The sequence below is a fragment of the Myripristis murdjan genome, chromosome 7, assembly GCF_902150065.1.
Source record: "Myripristis murdjan chromosome 7, fMyrMur1.1, whole genome shotgun sequence".
NCBI lineage: Eukaryota > Metazoa > Chordata > Actinopteri > Holocentriformes > Holocentridae > Myripristis > Myripristis murdjan.
Window position 1 is genome coordinate 22,487,848 of NC_043986.1, and position 15,444 is coordinate 22,503,291.

General features: G+C 41.9%; 3 protein-coding genes across 3 annotated transcripts; 2 read left to right on the forward strand and 1 right to left on the reverse strand.

Annotated features, from left to right (window-relative positions):
* The first annotated feature begins 360 nt into the window (after nucleotides 1-360).
* Nucleotides 361-7,248, forward strand: gpkow (G patch domain and KOW motifs). Its single transcript, XM_030056802.1, has 11 exons — nucleotides 361-580; nucleotides 804-982; nucleotides 1,128-1,267; nucleotides 2,992-3,098; nucleotides 3,542-3,746; nucleotides 3,964-4,096; nucleotides 4,799-4,982; nucleotides 5,293-5,413; nucleotides 5,840-5,909; nucleotides 6,758-6,843; nucleotides 6,955-7,248. Exons 1-11 carry the CDS (start codon nucleotides 387-389, stop codon nucleotides 7,081-7,083), a joined length of 1,548 nt encoding a protein of 515 aa, XP_029912662.1. The 5' UTR covers nucleotides 361-386; the 3' UTR covers nucleotides 7,084-7,248.
* Nucleotides 7,249-7,302: 54 nt separating this feature from the next.
* On the reverse strand, nucleotides 7,303-11,074 carry pqbp1 (polyglutamine binding protein 1). The gene is made up of 7 exons (XM_030056357.1): nucleotides 10,957-11,074; nucleotides 9,755-9,851; nucleotides 9,533-9,644; nucleotides 8,415-8,515; nucleotides 8,006-8,200; nucleotides 7,858-7,915; nucleotides 7,303-7,770 (listed from the first exon to the last, which is right to left on the reverse strand). Exons 2-7 carry the CDS (start codon nucleotides 9,819-9,821, stop codon nucleotides 7,620-7,622), a joined length of 684 nt encoding a protein of 227 aa, XP_029912217.1. The 5' UTR covers nucleotides 9,822-9,851; nucleotides 10,957-11,074; the 3' UTR covers nucleotides 7,303-7,619.
* timm17b (translocase of inner mitochondrial membrane 17 homolog B (yeast)) lies at nucleotides 11,033-15,226 on the forward strand. Its single transcript, XM_030056358.1, has 6 exons — nucleotides 11,033-11,100; nucleotides 12,389-12,488; nucleotides 12,585-12,648; nucleotides 12,919-13,047; nucleotides 13,167-13,277; nucleotides 14,036-15,226. The coding sequence occupies exons 1-6, from the start codon at nucleotides 11,075-11,077 to the stop codon at nucleotides 14,116-14,118; spliced, it is 513 nt and encodes a 170-aa protein (XP_029912218.1). The 5' UTR covers nucleotides 11,033-11,074; the 3' UTR covers nucleotides 14,119-15,226.
* Nucleotides 15,227-15,444: the final 218 nt, after the last annotated feature.

A 15,444-nucleotide genomic window follows, 5' to 3' on the forward strand; every position in this document is an offset into this window, starting at 1 on the left:
CGTTTGGCCATGTGGATCATTATTTGTTCGCCTTATCAAAAACTTCAAATGTTAGTATCATATTTGAGGTATAGGGTTATATCTGTAAAACTACACTCTTTTAATTCCCGTCTTTTCTCTTATTTCTGGATGTTCTATATCTCCCTGGTATTCCCCTCCTCATACATTGTAATTTTAACGCGTCAAAATTACAAAATATTACATTTATTTGATAGATACTACAGTCTAATATACACAGGTTCATCGTGTTCTCACCAGCTTTCGCTTTAATCGCCAAGCACATTGGGAATTGTAGTTTTTTGTCAAGAAAACTATATGAAGTGTGCTACCATAAAACTACAAGTACCAGAATTCATTTCTTCTACTTCTGTCATTTCTAAACAACCATGGCGTCGTACGAAGAGGATGGACCTGTAGCCAAGTCTGGCGCCGCTGAGGAGCAAGGAGACAGAAAACCAGCCGCTATATCTTTTGGTTTTACTAAAACTATAAACAAATTCAAATCCTCGAGTGCCAGCGTCGCAAGCAAGGAGGATGAGCGGGATTACTTGACCGGAATTGACGAGAGAAAACTGCAAAGGTGGGATACACATGCTAATGCTAGCTAATGTTATTCAAACGTTAGCGTAACGTTACAGTTAAACCAGCCACAGTGCTTAAATCAGGTCCAAATGTTGGTTATCATTAAATAAACGTATTGTTGACTTAAATTTAATTAAAAAGCTTGAAACAAACCCGGAACCTGTCTGCCTGGCTGTCTGTGTCACTAGCTAACCTGTGTGTCCATTTGCCTGTCACGGCAGTTCAAAGCCAGCCGAGGAGCCCCAGGAGCTCATCATCCCCCTGATCCAGAGGAACCGCTGGTGCAGGCCGGGCCGAGCGGGACACACCGCCCCGCCGGAGGCAGGAGAGGGAGACACACAGCACACAGCTGGGGAGCAGGACTCTGTGGAGTCACAGGCTGTCAAAGAGCTTATTGAAGGTGTGTGTGTGTGTGTGTGTGTGTGTGTGTGTGTGTGTGTGTGTGTGTGTGTGTGTGTGTGTGTGTGTTTTAGGGAAGACTGGGGAGCAGTAATAAGTTGTGCGGGAGCCCCCCTAAACATTGTTTATACATCTTATGTCTTTAGACTCCCAGAGGCAGCTTGACAAGTGGCAGAATGGGTCTCAGATAGACTACCAGCTCACCATCCCCCTGCTGATGCAAAACCAGGTCCCTGAGGGCTTTGAGGACGGAGACCAAGTCAAGGTGGACCTGCGGCCTGAATCTGTAAGTACGGGCACCAGCACCTCTCTCCAAACTGTGTCAGCTGTACACCACAAAGCACCTACTCAGTAATCACTTGCAGACAACATAAAAGCCGTTTTTTTTTTTTGTTTTTTTTTTAAGTTATTCTGGGTGAAACCTGTTTGAATCCCAAGGGAAGATCCAATTTAAAACACCATCACTGTTAAGATACAGATATTGTCAATGTTTCTTCCATTTAGGGCATATTTTAGTCTGTTGTGGTGCATTTGTCTCTAAAATCTTCACTTCTATTTTCAGTATTTATTTGTTATTGCACAAAATGCAGACACTTAGTATACATCCAAGGTGACTTGAACCAGTGTGATTCTTATCTGATGATGGATTTGTACAATTATTAGTCCTGAGACGTCTCAAGAGATTAGAAATGTGTAATCTGTACCTCAAACTCTTTTGTAACCATTGATTAACGTAGATGTGTTGGTGCCTTTTGATGTTCAGTTTCAGTGTAATGATGTTTGTTGTGTCTTCCTGGGGTCGAAATTTTAACTAGTCATAGAAAACTCACACAATATGAGATGCTTAATGATCTAAAATTAAGAATAGCCAAGGGATATCGGAGGATTTCACATTTTCTCTCTACAGTTCTTTGTGAATTCCTGTAACTCAAGTGAATACAAGTCATTGTTAAGAGCTAGGAGAAGCTTAAGTGGACACTATTATTGTTTGGTAATATTATTGTGTCCAAACTTTTACAGCATGCCATCCTGAATATTGATACAGTTACACACATTTAGACCCAGGAGCTGCCTCATATAAGCCAAACCCCGGTCATCTACTCCTGGCCACTCTCCAGCGCCACTGGTGCATGTGGAGGTTAACAGCCTCGCTCAAGAGAATTTGAATAGTAGTTGTTTAGGGAGGCAAGAGTTCCTTGGCCCCTAGATGACTTAATTCCTTTAAATGGTACCTTATTTGAAGATCAACAATATAATCTGCTCGGCAAGCATTTCAGAGGGCATGAGAAAAAGCCTGACAGCACGAAAATGGACTGGCTAGTTTGGCTGAGCTGAAATTTGAGTGTGTGAAAGTGCTGACTGCAGAATATCTACCGTGACCAGCTAGAACAATGCCCCGCTATGCATACACACTTGTGCGCATGCGTGTCTGTGCTAATGACTTTGTCATTACAGTATGGCTTGGCTAGCAGACGCTCATCAGCATTCTCCGCACCGATGTGCAAACAAACAATGTTATCTCGTTCTGTTTGTTTCTTTCATCTGGGGCGTCACAGCGCCTCACCGCTGCCATCCCGTATCTGTTCTCACTCAACTGTGACTGGCAGAACGAGAGTCGGGGGAACTTACTCACACCGTGCACAGGCTCATTTTAATGCATCGTGCTCAGTTAGAGTGGACTTTCAGCCTTCCTTTAGAGGGGAGCCCTCAGTGCCGAGAGAGATGAGCAAGTCCACTGGCCTGATGTTTGCTGGCCAGGCTGAGTCTGACAGCCTGGAGCCAAAGGGCTGAGTAAGACCAGCATCACAAACCGCTTCTGTCTGTCAGCTTGTGCAGCCATAGCTGTGTATCACAACTGTGGGAATACATAAGCATCTCATTTAGGCCTTATACACATTTTTTTTCTCACATAAACTGCACTTTTTCCTTGTCTTGGCTTGTATGAGCTGCAGAGTGTGTTTCTTTGGATTTCTAATGTTTAACCATTGCTGTGTATTATGTGTTTTTCAGTCGACAGAGGCAGATTATGAGCGCATTCCTGTTGCAGCTTATGGCCTCGCTATGCTGAAGGGGATGGGCTGGAAAGAAGGAGAGGGTATCGGACGCACTTTTAAACAGTGAGTAACAGCCACAGCTCGGGCTATATCATCCCCTTTCTTGCCTTATTATCCTTAATAATGTTTGTGATTGAGGAGCAATGACTTTACACGAGGGCTGGACAATATGGACACAAATCTAACAATATTTTTGACCAAATATCTCAGTATCAGTGTTAGGAAAATATTGCACACATGACTATTGGTGTTTTCTTATGATATTCACATACAAGAGAGTATTTTCATTATTAATGTGGTTATGATGACCAAGCAGGTAGGGGCAAATAGTGGAACAGTTTTAACAAGTTCAGAAATTGAAAATCCAAATGCACAATCCCACATGATTTCTAGACTTGTTTCTAGACAAAATCAGTATAAGACTGATGTATCACCCAGCCTGTACTTTATATTACCCTGTACATTTTTTGACTGAGCACTCTTGTTTCCTGTGTGTCTGTTTCCAGGGATGTGAAGCCTATCGAACACCAACTCCGTCCGAAAGGTTTGGGTCTCGGAGCAGATCGTTCGGCGATCAGGGACCTGGAGCCCAGCAGACATCGACGTCCCCCTAAGCCAGGCGAGGAGCAGGCAAAGGAGGAGGCTCTGGTGCTGGGGCCTGGGGGCTGCGTCCTGGTGGAGTCTGGTGCACACAAGGACCTGTATGGGAAGGTACTGTCAATGCAGTCTGTTTCTCTTTGCATCTATTGACCTGCTCAATCTATACGGTACAGCAGTTCTCTCCTGTTCCAGCTGCAGTGCTGTCATGTTCAGTATTGCCTACTAAAGCTTTTGTTTTGTGTAATAGCACACAAATGCGTAATGTTTCTTTTACATGATTTTCTCGGACCAGTTCCTCATCACTTTTATATTCATTCATGTGTTGCAGATAGAGGGGGTCGATCCAGACAACGCCCGAGTTGTGGTGAAGCTGGCTATTGGTGGCAAGACTGTGACCGTCAGCCAGTACGCCATAAAGCTGGTTGATAGTAAAGAGTACGAGAAATACAGCAAAGACCTCAGTAAGTAATTTGTCAGAAAATATTTTTAAAAATTGATTGTTGTGGGCAATGTTTGTGCTCCTGCATGCCAAATAAGTCCCTCATGGCCTTCGAAGCTAAAAATCAATTTGCCAGCTTTCCATTTGAGCCCATTTCATCAATGAGTGTTTGACAAGTGAACCTTGATTTACATGGAGAAAGCCATCACGCACACAGAGATAATGTTTTTATTTAACAGAAAATAACCAGAAGTACGTCACAGGTTACTTGGGGGTGAAATTTTCCTGTTTTCCTTTAAAATTACCCCAGATAGGATACCCTGTAGGTTGTTTCTGCATCAATTCCTGCTCATTTGGAAAATTCCAGATGAAGGGAGAAAAAACATGTGGAGTTAAGCAGCCTGCTGGTGTGTGAGGCGCTGTGCTGAACAGGTTTATCCTCCAGTCAAGTGACATTTGAGACTCCTTGTGGAAAGGAACACAAAACAGCTACTCAGCTGCAGCTTTTATTTTCAGTAATCTGAAGTGCCTGTTCCTGGAATAGAAACACATTAACCCTCACAGTGACACACACACACACACACACACACACACACATGCAAGACAGTGCAATATTGGTTATACAATTCTGTGTTAAGGTATTTGTCACAGATTATTACTGAATGATTGTGTCACAAGGTCAAGGCAGGCAGTGCTTGTAACGCTGTTTTTTTCCACTGGCCAGGTCGCCTCACTAAAGCCCATAAAGAGAAGGAAAAAGAGAAGGAGAAGGAACGGGACAAGGAGCGACAGAGACGGGAGGAGAAAGAGAGGAGGGGTAGTGGTGACGAGAGGGTGAAACACAAGTCGGATGGAGACAGAGGAAAAGATGAGCGAAAGAGAAAACACAAAGACTCAAGTCAAGACAGGTACCTTTCCACTATACTTAACATTCCTTTTTCTATACCTTACATCTTTTTGTTAACAGATTTTTTTTATACATTGCCATAGTTTGAGTATTAGGCAGATTTCTCCTTCGGGAGACTAAAGTAATCCTTAACCTTAAATATAATACCATACATTTTAGGACATTTATTTTAAATTATATGTATGTACATTTATACAATCACAATGATAAAGACAAAGTAGACGACAAAATGTCAGCACGCATGGGAATAGCGGCTATTTACTTGTCTTATGTGTGTAAATGAATATTTGCTCTTTGTGTTTTCTCACCAGAGAGAAGCCCCCGGTGAAAGAGGCACGGCAACAACCGGCTGCCCCCTCCTGGCTCCAGAGAGACCTGAAAGTGCGCTTTGTAGACAAAGCATTCAAAGGGGGCAGGTACTACAACTCCAAGGTACTAACACAAGGCACTTTGGGATCACTTGGTCAACCAAAACGTGCTTTCCATCCCTGTCCACTGTTATTTTATTCAAAAACAGAAGTTTCAAGTATATCAAGTGATTGATTTCAGACTAGGAAATGTTGAGAGAATTTGGTGATTCACTCCATGGCACACATCAAGCTCACCAGATTTATTTCTAAGCATCTGTTATACATGCATTTATTTGTATGGGGGGCACTGGCTGTTTTTTATATTCACTATATTTTATGAGCTTGCATGGTCAAAGTGACAGTTTTTAATGTTGCCCAGTCACATAAAAGTTGTGGACTTTTGCACAATGCCTAATGTTTGAGTCCTTTGACTGACCTCGCCAAGTTCTAATAATTCTGTAATTGTGAGTTTTGTATCATTGCTCTTAAGGCCCATCTTTTGTTCCAGATGCGTGTGGAGGACGTCCTGACACCGAGTACCTGTGTGTGTCGAACTGAAGAGGGAAGACTGTTAGATGGTGAGTCAACATGTAACTACAGTGTGCACACTCTTCCCTCAGTGTTTGCTTTCACATAGGCCATAGTTATCCACATATTCTGACTATGTGTTACTTTATCCTTGTACATTTTCTATCTTTATTTTTATTTTATTGGTTTATTTAAATAGGGACAATGCATATTCATGAACATTAGTGTGAGAGATACACCCATGTAAATATGCCAGAGTTAGTAAAAAAGAACTATCTGTCTATCTATCTATCTAAATAAGAATATTTTGGCATTAAACATATAAAAAGAAATAATAGTTCCAGAAGTATATTTTAGCTTGTACAGTAAGTTTCTGTTTCTCAGTCACACACTGGAATGCTTCATTAATAACTAATTAAAATCTCCTTCAGGCACATCCTGTAATATAGACAGAGGCAGTAAACATTTTTATGTCAATGACAATATCACTTCACTTTTTCATAATAAGGCAGAAGAGGTGGGGTATTTGATTTGGGCCACTGGTGAGAAAGCTGGGGGAAAACAACATGTACTATGTACTAATGAACAGTAAATTCTGTTTTTCTTCTGGGCCTATTGCAATACAAAACACCAAAATACATATACCACTTTGATAAAACCTGTCAGACAGTGCATGCACAGTAACAGCTGCATAAGCCATGCTACAGTTGTTCTTTATGCGAATAAGGGCATTTTTAACACCAACAGTAATGAACAGTGACTTGTACCACTGCATCACCCTCATGGCCATAAATGCAGTGAAGAAAAGTCTTGTTGGGTATTGCTGCTGTGCTGACTGAGTTTTTTTATTGTAAAATTTCCTCATTTATTAACCTACCATCTCTTTACTTTATGGCAGATGTGAAACAGACAATGCTGGAGACAATTGTGCCAAAGAATGAATCGGACGCTATAATGGTTGTGCTGGGTGAACACAGGGGGCAGGTGAGTGGCTGTTACCATGGCAAAGAGTGTGCTATAATGTGTACATTTTACTCTGTGGTTTTAATTTAATCAGTGCTGTATTACTCACACTGTATTCAAATGTCTGTTTAGGTGGGGCGTATTCTCCAGCGTGACAGGAACAAGTGCAGAGCGATGGTACAGCTGGACCGCTACGAGGAGAAAGTCTTCACGCTAGACTATGACTCTATCTGTCACTACCTGGGAGCAGGAGAACACTGACTTTTCTCCCTCTCTGACCTCAATTTCTAACATCACTCGCCCCTCCCTCCAACCCAACTCAACCCGAAATATTGTCTTTTTGTATTGTAATGTTTGGAAAATAATGGATTCATAAGATTATGGTGTTTTATGATATTGCACTTTTGTAATAAAATCATGTTTAAAAAAATCTGTCGTAATGTCATTACAAGATTATTACCTAGAAAGAAAAGCAGCAAGTCACTTTTACAGAAATCTTTAAATTTATTAGCAAATTATGTCAACTGTGGTGGTCATAGTAACAATAAGGTAATGTTAACCTTTAGGTTAGACATATATATAAAAGCATATTTACAACTGTACTAAATGTTTCAACAAAAGTATGAGTACACCCGGTATTACAAAACCTCTGCAGTCTAATTCTGAGACGCAGACGTGCGCACATTTCACAGAGTAAAGACGATTTTAAGGATTTCAGTGTGCGATGGTGAACTTGAAGACTTGAACAAAATGAAGAGAAGCGGTTGTGGCTGTCCTTGTTTTCCTGGGAGCTCGGGTCACTCCTTGGGTGGCTGATTGGCTGCGTTGGCCCTGAGGACGGCCCCTGGGCTGGGGTACGGTCGCTGCTGGAACAGAGGCCCTGCCGCTGTGGTGTCTGCACCCGTCTTTGCTTCATTACGCTTGGGCAAGCCAGTGGACCATGTGCCCCTGCAGAGAGTTAGAGGTTTGCTCATGGTCTGCCTTTATGTTATGTGCTCATTTCTTAAGAAAAATACGTCTGTGACTATTGATTACCTTGGAGCGTCTGAGTAAGCACTTGGATCCATGGGGTCCATCTCATCATCTTTTCTCCCTAAAAAGCAGAGAAACACGTGACATCAGTGCCCATTTAGACTTTGAATTTGAATGTGATTACACAGTATGATATGGATGTAAACATTACCTCTTTTACTCTTGCTGTAGGGGGCAACGTCTTCTCTCCTCTGCTTTCGTCTGTCTCTGTCCCTCCCGTCGTCCCTGTCCCGGTCACGATCCCTGTCCCGCTCTCTTTCCCGCTCCCGCTCCCTGTCTCGCTCCCGTTCTCGCTCTCTGTCTGGCTTCTCAAACTGCCTCTCGCCTCTGTCATCTCCTCCCTCAGCTGAAGAATGAAAAAAAAAAAATGTCAGTAATTATAAAATAATCCCTTGCTAGTGTCTGGGGGAAACATGAAACAGCCTGTGAATTCTAAGAATAGCATCAAATGATGGTGTGAGTTGCTATGAATAGTTATGCAATTTCCATATGCAAAAATGTATGATGATAATAACTGTCTCCTTGAAATACCAAAGTATGGTGGCTTGATAGTGTCCTACCTCTCAGTTTCTTGGCAGGTTTTGTTATCACCGATGTCGGGTCATTCGGGGACAGCCAGGCAACCAAATCCGTCTCCACATTCCAGTAGTAAGGAAGGCCACTGTGGGTTGAAGGAGAAAAGAGGTGTAATTACAGTGTGTGTAGTAATCTGCCACGTCCTTAGTTAACACACTGCTCAGAAACACACACTGAAATACTGTACAGCCGCATGCGAAATGAGTGGGATTCAATCAAAAACCTTTTAACACAGAAAAGCTATTTTAAAAAGAGATGCCCTTTTCACACTGCCTACAACTTGCAGCAAAATAAATGATTAATTTCACACGGTAAACTAACAAGTGCCATGAATGTTAAGTGCAAAAATGTCAGATGTTAGTTTGCAGCTTTTGCGCAGCACAGATGAGGAAGTGGGCCCCTATGAGTAATGACTATCCACAAGCAGCTTGTTGCTCGCCTCAAGCTGATCTCCCCCTCTCACACAGGAATGAAGTGGGCAGTGAGCAGACAGCCTGCAGCTGGTACAAGGTCAACGTTGTCTGATCATGATGCTGTTATACACTGATGTGGCAGCTCTTAACAGAGGTGCAGCTTTCTTGGAAACATCACGCTATTTAGTTTTCCTCAGAAATGCAGTTTTGTAGGGCTCTATTTTAAGTGTTTCTATTTCAGTGTCACTTTTCATATTAGTAAAAGCGATCAAAATAAAAAAAAAAAAAAAAGTTGGACCCAGCATATTAAAACTTTGTATAACTGCAGCAACCATGCCCTAAAACTTGCAGACATTTAGTTTATTCAACTTGATGAGCTTTTCAAATTTGTTTTACTCAGCTGTTACAGTGCCAGAGTGAAGGTGACTAGGGTTACATAAGCAAATAGTTTGGATTTTGATGGCGCTTGGATCTGCCAGATTAGAAACTCATCTTTCGGGCAACCCAAAAATAAACATTCCCAAGTGAAAAAAGCAAAAGATGACACTTGGAGGGCTCGAAACTCATTAAATCCAGAGTGTAAATGTTCTGGTGAGCAGAAACATCAGTCATAAGAACCCTGAACGGCTTACTGTAGAAGTTAAGAATAAACAAAAGGGTTATTGTGGATGAAAGGAAAGGTCACTCACCAAATGGGGTCAAAAACTTTGTACCAGTTTGGTGGTAAATTCTCTTGTCTGGTGGCCTCATAGTCGACATTGTTGTCATCATAGTCTTCAGCAATAATCTCCTCGTCTGCCTCTAAACGAATTTGGCCATGGGAGTTGTTATGGCACAGTTAAGCATGAAAAGTGAGGCAAATGTAAAACTAAATTACAACCGCGATATTCTTGCATAAAGAATCTGACTACCTTGTTCTGCTGGCTTGACAATCCCTCTCTTGGCCAGGCGGGCCAGCAGCGCCGGAGGCAGAGGCATCCTGCAAGACGGGAGGCGATGATGATGGTCCTGATGAAAACGGGCAGTGAGAGAGTGAGCTTTTACCTCCTCTGGCTTGTGGCCGATAGTTTTCCAAAAAAAAAAAACACTCACTCTCAACAGCTGCATTCACACAAAGAATGCAGTTGTGTTGAGCTGTTTTCTATTGTTTATTTTCCACTGTGAACGCAAATAGTCAAAGTTACTTTAGTTATGGTGCAGGACTCTGAATACAGGATCAACAGGGATAACACTGAGTAAATCAGTATTTTGGAAGACCGGGTATCTGCCTGGGACCCACAGTGGTGTCCAGGGCCACATATAAGACGTATGTATTTTTTTCTAACTTGTGACTTCCAGCAATTATACTCAAATGCACTGAACACACTTCTTCTATTACAATAGAAGAAAGCCCAGGAATAAAAGCATGACCAGTCAGCAACTAGTGTCAGGAAAACTGGGGGGGAAATCAAAGTATGTGCTTACTTATGTGGACATCAGTGACAGTTCGTACTATTTCATTTATTCACTGTGTGTCTCTGGAGCTAAGAGTTTGTTTACAGTCAACACGCAGGTTTGATTGTTTAGATTAATAAGAATAAACAGAATATGGCGAGAGCTGTGCCCCATATCTAGGTTTGCCTTTGGCCCCCAGATCTCTAGGTCCACCAAAGAGGGTGAATAAGCTCTCTGAATCAGCATTTAGACAGAGGGACTGAAAATAATTATGACAGCAGTCAGTCTTTTCAACACTGAGGGACACTTTGCTGCATTTCATGTCTCACAACAAGCTAATGCCTGTTTACATTCATTGTTACGGCGCCCACATGCAGCCTGCCACACCAGGCGGATTTTAACTTAGCTGTTCAAACTCGGATTTAGTTAACTGCTTTAAAAACATTGTGCAATTTACGATGATTTACTGAAAATACAATAAGACGTTTATTTTCCCCTGTGCATCTGATGAGTGGCAACGCCGGGGCTCCATGGCGACTGACTTGCATAGAGCCGTCTGAGAGACTAACCGCATCAAAAGGACGCGTGTGCACTTGAAAATCATCTCAACTACATCTACACGTAATGATTGGTATTTTATAAAAAATAAACAAGTAAACAAAGGACATTTTATGTTTACCTGTTGCGAAGAAAACCGTCGTCGCGAGGTTTGAACAGAGCGCACGATCCGGCTTCCCCAAACAGCACACGGACGCCGCGCGCACTGATGACGTCAGTATGTCTTGACGACAACAAACATGGAGGAGTATGCCCGTGAACCTTGGTAAAGTATATTTTAAAACCTTTCCCTTCCGCTGCATGTTCCTAATGTCGGCGCCGGCCGGTGTTTTGTATGTAAAGTCACGGTGTGTTGTTTGTGTTGTTTGTGTTGTTTGTGTTTACCTGTGGTTGTTCGGCTCTTGTTAGTTAGTGAGGGGAAGTGGAGCTGCTGTGAGCTGCTGGTTAGCTGAGCTTAGTGAGGGGTCACGGTTTACAGATAAAGTCCAGCAGTGTGCACAGTCACTGATAATGCAGCTAGAGACAGCCTCAGTAGGCTTCAATATAATACACCAGTAGTTTTCAGTGACAGCAGGAGGTACACGAAGCTATTGAAATAGAGCTTCATAGCAAACAGACACATATTACACAGGACTAAGCCTTCACACCGCACTGTGTGCCTCTGTTTACGTCTGTGTGACTCGCTATATGTGGCTCAGAGGTGCACAAAAGACACGCTCTGCATAGTAGTTTTCATACTTGCTTTATCCAGCTTAGCCCTCCTGTTATCTGTGGGGTCAGGTTGACTCCATTCAGTGCTTAACGTCTCTAAATACTTTTTTTTTTATATACACACACATACACTGAATCCCGGGACGTGCTGTGTTTTCTTAAGCTAGAAAAAAATAAGACTGTCTCTCCAAGGAAGGTCCAATGCATTTCTCAAGGTTTGGGGCCCCTTTCTCAAGTATGTAAAGAATACAAAGCTTCCAGATATCCCAACTTAATAAATTAACTGTTGAGGGTAATGTGTGACAAGTTTTTTTTTTTTGTTTTGTTTTGTTTTATAATGAATGGAGGAACAACATTACTACTGTTAATCCTCTTTTATATGTCTTCACTGTTTTTTCAGTTAACTAGTTTCTTGGTTGGTATATGTGTATGAATGTGTATGTTTGTATTGTTACTGTTCCGGGTTTAGCGGTTTGCTGCCCACTTCTTTATAAAAATAAGTCTCTTGTTCTCTGATAGGACATTATAAAAAATAATTGTACTTGTCCTTGATGCTGATGTTGTAAAATTAAAAAAAAAGTATAAATATATACACACATTAGTTTTAGTTGTTTTGGGTGACACTGAGGAACTACAGCATGTCATTTATAACAATGGAAAGGCTTCCCTCGGCTTTAGGGCCCTCACCTAACATATCCACACCTGTAGGAGTGTGAGAACCACTGATAGTTAATGTGACATTTGGGAGGAAAAACATGATTACCACAAGAACTTTCCTCCCATCACTCCTTAATGCACTCCTTCCTCCCCTGCTCCTCTCTCCTCACACTCGCCCACTCCAGTCCCTGGAGGATAGTGGACGACTGTGGGGGGGCTTTCACCATGGGCGCCATCGGTGGAGGGGTCTTCCAGTCGATCAAGGGCTTTCGTAATGCCCCTGTGGTGAGTTTACACAGGACTTGTTTAGCGATATCTGGCACTCACTAGGTGTTTAACAACACTTGATGTTCAGCACTACTTTGATGTTCCTCTGTGCAGGGTGTCCGTCACAGGCTGAAAGGTAGTGCCAATGCTGTGAGAATAAGAGCTCCACAGATCGGAGGTGAGGAACTGTCGTTTTGTCATCGTTAAATCTCCCCTTCATACTGTAGCTGCTAGTTTGTTCATATTTGTATTGTATTAGACACATACTTTGTGACTTTGTTAAGAAAAATGACCTGCTTAGTAGTGTTTATTATGGTAAATTTTGGCAGTGCCACGGCCCATCTGTTCTCAAAATGAGTGGGAATTATAATTTCTTGAGTTAAAAGTTGAAAGTTCAAATTCTCCAAAGCTATTGACCGTCACTGGTTTGTTCCTGGTGGTTTTGCAGGCAGCTTTGCAGTGTGGGGTGGGCTCTTCTCCACAATCGACTGTGGTTTGGTGCGTCTGCGAGGGAAAGAGGACCCCTGGAACTCCATAACAAGTGGCGCGCTGACCGGGGCCGTCCTGGCAGCTCGCAGTAAGACAAACAGATAGATTAATGTAGATCAGCCGTAACCATGCTTGGTTTATGATCTGAGATTGGCTGCTGGTTCAAATTAACCTGTGGGATTATTTGATTCTTGTCTTTCTCTCAAGGTGGACCTTTAACTATGGTGGGCTCTGCCATGATGGGGGGGATTTTGCTAGCTCTGATTGAGGGCTTTGGGATACTCCTTACCAGATACACTGCACAGCAGTTTCAGAATCGTGAGTAAACCTTCTTTTTTTCTCGCTGATATTTAAAACACTGAACACTGAAATATTCTTAAAAACAAATTGGAGAAGTATATTTTTTTCCCACCCGTTTTGTTATTTGTTGGTGGATTTTTTCTTGCCAAATACAGATTTTATGTCAAACCTTTCAGTGATCAAAAACAACACAAATGTAAGATTTTCAGAAGCAAAAAAGGGTGTCTTTGTAGAATCACCATTCTCATACATGGAGAAATCCATTGTAGAAAAGGAAGAGATAACTAGTTTTTTTGCAGACCATAGCCTCATAGACCAGCATGCAATGTAGCCACAACAAATGTTGAGTATTGACTAAATAATGTGACTCTTACTTTTTCTCAGATGGAAGAGCTCAATCTTTCTGTTATTATATTATTACTATCACCACTGGTACTGCTTTGTTCACCTCAGTGCAACAGGTTCAAGCCACTTCTTTGGTTGTAGAAAGGCAAACTGAATAATGTAGCAAAGCACTACCTGAGGTAGATGCAGGTTGAGGAGAGAGTGAAGAGAAGCAGTGAAATCAGCTGTCATAGTATTTATTAGGAATTAAAACCTGTATATTCCTGACCGTCCATAGAACATGATTGGATTCTGTCACACATCACATGAAACAAACATTTGATCCTACTTGTGTTAATGCCATACATGATCAGGATACTGGAATAGGGTTCCAACAGATGAACCTCTCTTTATTTACATTATGTTTTCCCCTCCTTGCTCCTCTTCACCAGCAAATCCGTTTGCAGAAGACCCCAGCCAGCTGCCTCCAAAGGACGGCAGTCAGCAGCAGGGGGCACAAGGGCAGTTCCAGTAGAGGCAGCAGGGCCTGAGCTGGGCTGTGGACACGACAAGGGGGGCACTCAGACACCAACCTGGCTATCAGGAAGACCGGGAGGTGGACACATTGGTCCTTAGCCCCCCAGTGGTGTCAAATAGTTGCACTATACGCTTATACCTCAGGGGCGAATTACTGTCAGTTGTAGTTATTTCTAATTATTTATAAATGAATGTTTGTATGTGCACTAGTGGTCCTCCTGACAACAAATGTAATGATGATTGCACCAACAGCATTTCACACATTTGCTATATCTTTTTTTTTTTTTTTTTTTTTTTAACCAGTGCAATCTCTACGGTAATGAATTCTGTTTGCGGTGACATTTTGGGGTCAAAATATGCAACGAGGAACATTTTACAGATGAGATCCAAGTCAGTCATTCACCTTGAACAACGGGTATGAGTGAAGCTCTTCAATCTTAATTTTATACACAAAAAATTCCCTAAACAGTATGCCCAGTGTTTTGATTGTTCCAAAGTACAAATGTAGTTGTGTGTGAGTGACAAGCAAATGGCACGTCTGTGATATTTTAATATGTTTGCTCAGAGTGAGGCTTTACCACATAGTAGTCCATAGCTGAGTTTGAGAAGTGTTTCAGCTGTGTCTGTTTTTTAATTATGTGTGTTCAGGATAGTCTAGCTAGCCCTAGGACTAATTCCATTATATTTTTTCCTTTTGACTTTCCTGTAAGACCTATTGCCTCACCTGGCAGCTTTCATCATTTTGAACCTCTGTTGAATTGTTATCTGATATAATAGAACACATGAGCACTATATTTCATCTTCTCTTCATCAATCAACATGGATGGCTGTAGTTTCTAGACCTCATGGCTTAATTTACTGTCTGACATGTATTTTTGTGTTGTTGCTCAGCCTGTGCACCCCTCACCATGCTGATTTCTGCACTATCCCATCAAGCAACAAAGCACTTTGTAATTTCTAAATTGGTGGCAAATGCATCTGGTAGACAGATGATGATTCTATTTTGTGCTGTTTAAAGTATGTATAAAATGATGATATATTTATTGTGTTGATGTATTTATCATGCAGAATTTGACAAACTCAATAAAGGCATCCGTTGCTCTTCATATTTGTGTGGCAGCGTTTCTTTGTTGCCATGCAAGGTTTAGAAAGCTTAGAATTATGTAACAGCTTAATGACCGATGATATCATCTGATTATGTTGTAGACATTACACGCACCTGGGCTAAATCCTCACAGTTCCCTGCCTTTCACTAGAGTAGCGCGCCCCCTATCGCCTCAGCCCTGGTACTGCACATGCAGGTCACTGTCCAAGGTGCTGAAAT

What these genes read in the sequence shown, in the direction of transcription:
- gpkow (XM_030056802.1), top strand. Translation starts at nt 387, where the DNA reads ATGGCGTCGTACGAAGAGGATGGACCTGTAGCCAAGTCTGGCGCCGCT. An exon ending in ACAAGGACCTGTATGGGAAG is followed by an intron (nt 3,747 to 3,963) that starts GTACTGTCAATG and finishes CATGTGTTGCAG; the next exon opens with ATAGAGGGGGTCGATCCAGA. An exon ending in AAAGACTCAAGTCAAGACAG is followed by an intron (nt 4,983 to 5,292) that starts GTACCTTTCCAC and finishes TTTTCTCACCAG; the next exon opens with AGAGAAGCCCCCGGTGAAAG.
- pqbp1 (XM_030056357.1), bottom strand. Translation starts at nt 9,821, where the DNA reads ATGCCTCTGCCTCCGGCGCTGCTGGCCCGCCTGGCCAAGAGAGGGATT. An exon ending in TGTCAAGCCAGCAGAACAAG is followed by an intron (nt 9,645 to 9,754) that starts GTAGTCAGATTC and finishes AAATTCGTTTAG; the next exon opens with AGGCAGACGAGGAGATTATT. An exon ending in GCTTACTCAGACGCTCCAAG is followed by an intron (nt 7,771 to 7,857) that starts GTAATCAATAGT and finishes AACTCTCTGCAG; the next exon opens with GGGCACATGGTCCACTGGCT.
- timm17b (XM_030056358.1), top strand. Translation starts at nt 11,075, where the DNA reads ATGGAGGAGTATGCCCGTGAACCTTG. An exon ending in GAGTATGCCCGTGAACCTTG is followed by an intron (nt 11,101 to 12,388) that starts GTAAAGTATATT and finishes CGCCCACTCCAG; the next exon opens with TCCCTGGAGGATAGTGGACG. An exon ending in AAGAGCTCCACAGATCGGAG is followed by an intron (nt 12,649 to 12,918) that starts GTGAGGAACTGT and finishes GTGGTTTTGCAG; the next exon opens with GCAGCTTTGCAGTGTGGGGT.